Genomic DNA, 4,442 nt, shown 5'->3' on the forward strand with positions numbered 1-4,442 from the left:
TCCATACTGTTCGAGAGCACCGAGTATTATTATTATTATTATATTTATATGGGGGCTGCACGGTGGTGTAGTGGCTAGCACTGTCGCCTCACAGCAAGAGGGCCGCGGGTTCGATTCCCGGTCGGAGCGGTCCTTCTGTGTGGAGTTTGCATGTTCTCCCCGTGGCAGCGTGGGTTCTCTCCGGGCTCTCCGGCTTCCTCCCACAGTCCAAAGACATGCTGCAGGTTAATTGATCTCTAAATGTCCCATAGGTGTGAATGTGAGAGTGAATGGTTGTATGTCCCTACATGTGCCCTCGATGGACTGGCGGCCTGTCCAGGGTGTCCCCTGCCTTCGCCCTATGTCAGCTGGGATAGGCTCCAGCGCCCCGCGACCCTAATGAGGATAAGCGGTATTGAAAATGGATGGATGGATGGATATTTATATGGGAGCAAATAATAGTTAAAGCTGTTTGGAGGCTATTAGGTTTTGTACGGTGCAGCATGAGTTTGATTTGTAAAGATTTTTTTAATACGCAAATTCTTTGATTTGTAAATATTAACATGAAAGTAATAAATGAGCAAAAAAAGAGGACATTAATAAAACCGATTAACAGTTTTGATTCCCTCTTAATTCCATTTGCAGCAGCAGCTCTGTCTTTTATTATTATTTGCATACATCACATGATGCTTGATCTGTAATATGAAGTTATTCCTCAGTCCCATTTTATCTCAGTCCCTCTAACATTTGGTGAAAGTAGAACACTTTTACCCAAAAAAACGATTAAAAGAAATTTGGTTTTAGACATTTATTACATGTATTTACTATTGTATTCATATATTCCACGACTTTTGTGAACCTAAGGTTTTTGGTAAACCAGTTTCCAGCACCAAAACAGTTCATCCACATGAGTAAAGGTATGTTTTCACAAGCCATTTGAAGAATCTTTAATAAATCAGACTTCAACTTTTCAGCTTTAGGGCCAAATTACCTTTTTTTACACTGTAGACAACTGGTGCTTCATTAAATCGATAGCTGAGATTGTTATGCAATTTTTTTAATGTATATCACACGTATCAAATGCAAGTGCCTCTAAAAAAAAAAAAAGGTGAATTTAAGAAATTATGTAAAGGGGGTTAAAGTGTATGCTCATACACGTAGTATTGAATGTATTCAGTGGATACCTCCATGTTTACGTATAAACACACAGAATTTACCCTCATTTGCATATTACGGAACACGGTGATGTCACAGGCTGTGACCTCAAAGGCCCGGAATGTACAGCACTTGAACATTCCGTGCCAGTTCCATTATATATAGTCCATCCAGCCTTGCAGCAACAAACACTAACGTTTTTACGAAAGCTCTTCAGCCATCTTCAGTTATAATGGGTAAAGTATTTGGAAAGCTCTTCACAGCTGTGGAGAAGGAGAAGGAGTTGCCTTCAAACTCAGAAGACATTGGTGTCGTCGCTGGAGGAGGGAAGAGGAAACGGACAGAAGATGGGGAAAGCCTACCGAGGAAAAGAAGTAGGAAACGGGACTCCTCCCCGCAGAACGATGAGTTGCCGTCCAGCTCAGAAGACATTGGTGTTGTCGATGGAGGAGGGAAGAGGAAACAGACAGAAGATGGGGAAAGCCCACCCTGGAAAAGAAGCAGGAAACCGGGCCCCTTCCCGTGGAGCGGTGAGTTGTTCAGCTCAGAGGACACTGGTAAGCTTTATGCCGATATTTTAACCATTATTCTGCTATAAATGATTTAAGAGACATTGAATGATTGTCTTGTCTTTTAGTTTGAGGGACTCTTTGTCCTCGCTCGTGTTGTGAATGCCGGTAAATTCATGTCGTGATGTTTTTTCTCCCATCTCTAGAAAGCAGAAACACACCCGAGGCGGCTCTGAGCGAGGGAAGCGCTAAGAGGAAGGCGGTCGACGATGAAGGACCGGTTGAGAAGAAGTACAGGCTTCTAGACGAGTCAGACGTGTTTAAGGCCAAGTACCAGCAGCTGAAGAAACTTGGCCAAGGATCGTTTGGATGCGTGTTTGCTGGCTACCGCAGAGCGGATAATCTACCCGTAAGTGTTCCTCACATTTTCTTGCACACACATGCAGACACACACATGCACAGTACGGTCAGAAAGTGTAACCAAAAAGTCTTGTTTCTATCTCTTAGGTCGCCATCAAGCATATCGACAGGAAACACCATCTCACCCTTTACCAAGAAGATGATGGGTACACGATCCCCATGGAGGTCGCTGTCCTAGAGCATCTACAGGCCAACTCAGAGCGGCATTCAGCACCAGTTGACCTACTGGACTGGTACGTTGAGGAACAGGGGCTGATCCTGGTGCTGGAGAGACCGTTGCCGGCCGTAGACCTCGCCAACTACATCCAAGGCAAAGGAGGCCACTTGATAGAAACGGAAGCCAAGGTAAGCTGCTGTAGTCATCTCAGAGTCACAGCCATGAAAACATGTCCAAGCATCATCTCTGATCCCTCAACTCTCTCTTTTTGTCTTTCAGATTATAATTAATCAGCTGCTGGATGCAGCCATTGACCTCAAGCAGAAGCACATTTTCCACCGTGACATTAAACCCGAAAATCTTCTTATTGAGACCTGCATGAAGTCGCCGCGAGTTCGCCTCATCGACTTCGGTTTGAGCTGCTTCGACGGAGACGGAGACACCTATAGCAACTTTTATGGTAAGAAGTCCAGCTTCACTCCTGCTCTTTATTAACATTATTTATCGGTGACTTTTACATTGAAACAAAGCTCCTCCTCCTCCTCACTGTCTCTTTATTATGTCTGTATATTTTAGGTTCTTTCGTCCCCCCAGAGTGGCACCGTCGGCAGGAATACGAAGCCGGACCCTCGACAGTATACCAGATCGGAGTGGTCCTGTTCGCCATGCTCCAAGGCGTGGCATCTAGCGGGCACCTGTCCTTTCAGAAGCTGAAGAACAGTTGGTGGCTTTCCGAATGTAAGAGAAACATACACAAATATGTCGGCAGACACAAATCTATTCACGTTGTGATGGATCACAGGACCTCACCCTTTCTTCTCTTTCTTTCTCTCCAGATTGCAAAGATTTCTACAAGGCGTGCATGCATGTGAATCCGGATCAGCGGTTCACCCTGGAGCAGATGAGGAATCACCCGTGGCTGAGATAGTATCACACTACACCCACACACACACAAACACACGCATACATTGAAATGTCCAAGTGTCCTTGAGCAAGACACTGACCCTAAATTGCTCCCGAGGGTTGAGCCCTCTGTGTTTTAAATTGGAACATATGTGATATATGTGATATATATGATATATGTGATATATATGATATATGTGATATATGTGATATATATGATATATGTGATATATGTGATATATGTGATCTGGTGCCACATTGTGTGACAGTTGTTAGTTCAATCACTTCACACAAACAAACGCCTACATTTAAATATAAACTACACACACATAGATTTAAATGTCCAAGTGTCCTTGAGCAAGACACTGACCCTAAATTGCTCCCGAGGGTTGAGCCCTCTGTGTTTTAAATTGGAACATATGTGATATATGTGATATATATGATATATGTGATCTTATGATTAACATAATTAAGAAGTGTGTGACGAAAGAGAGGTGTGACGAGGACCAAACTTTAACTTTAACGTGATGCATGCATACGGACCCGGATCAGCGGTTCCCCCTGGAGCAGCTGAGGAATCACCCGTAGCTTAGATAGTATCACACTTAACAAACACCTACATTTAAATTTAAACATAAACTACACAAACGTAGATTTAAATGTCCAAGTGTCCTTGAGCAAGACACTGAACCTAAATTGCTCCCGAGGGTTGAGCCCTCTGTGTTTTAAATTGGAACATATGTGATATATGTGATATATATGATATATGTGATCTGGTGGCACCTTGTGTGACAGTTATTAGTTCAATCACTTCACACAAACAAACGCCTACATTTAAATATAAACTACACACACATAGATTTAAATGTCCAAGTGTCCTGGAGCAAGACACTGAACCTAAATTGCTCCCGAGGGTTGAGCCCTCTGTGTTTTAAATTGGAACATATTGGAACGTTCAAGTTAAACACCCCAAAAGATAGATAAGGCCCCTAGTCAAGTTTTAGATCAGGAACTAGGGATTAAGAAGTGGTCCCGTTGGACCAGGAAAAAAGACGTGTGACGAGGACCAAACTCTAACTTTACGTGACGAGGTTCAAACTTTTAATTTAATGTGTCGAGATCCGAACTTTTACATTAATGTGACGAGGTCCGAACTTTTAAGGTGACGAGGTCCGAACCTTTAATTTTACTTTAACGCGACCCATGCATACAGACCCATCACCCGTAGCTTAAATAGTATCACCCTTCACACACACATACAAACAAACGCCTACATTTAAATTTATACACACACTACACACACGACAACATTTAAATGT

General features: G+C 43.0%; 1 protein-coding gene across 1 annotated transcript; it reads left to right on the forward strand.

The window, feature by feature from the left end:
- The first annotated feature begins 1,325 nt into the window (after nt 1-1,325).
- Nucleotides 1,326-3,174, forward strand: LOC117742015 (serine/threonine-protein kinase pim-1-like). The gene is made up of 6 exons (XM_034549342.1): nt 1,326-1,691; nt 1,850-2,052; nt 2,151-2,408; nt 2,500-2,680; nt 2,797-2,958; nt 3,057-3,174. The coding sequence occupies exons 1-6, from the start codon at nt 1,367-1,369 to the stop codon at nt 3,146-3,148; spliced, it is 1,221 nt and encodes a 406-aa protein (XP_034405233.1). The 5' UTR covers nt 1,326-1,366; the 3' UTR covers nt 3,149-3,174.
- Nucleotides 3,175-4,442: the final 1,268 nt, after the last annotated feature.

The sequence above is a fragment of the Cyclopterus lumpus genome, chromosome 13 (genome assembly GCF_009769545.1).
Source record: "Cyclopterus lumpus isolate fCycLum1 chromosome 13, fCycLum1.pri, whole genome shotgun sequence".
In the NCBI taxonomy this organism is placed as follows: Eukaryota; Metazoa; Chordata; class Actinopteri; order Perciformes; family Cyclopteridae; genus Cyclopterus; species Cyclopterus lumpus.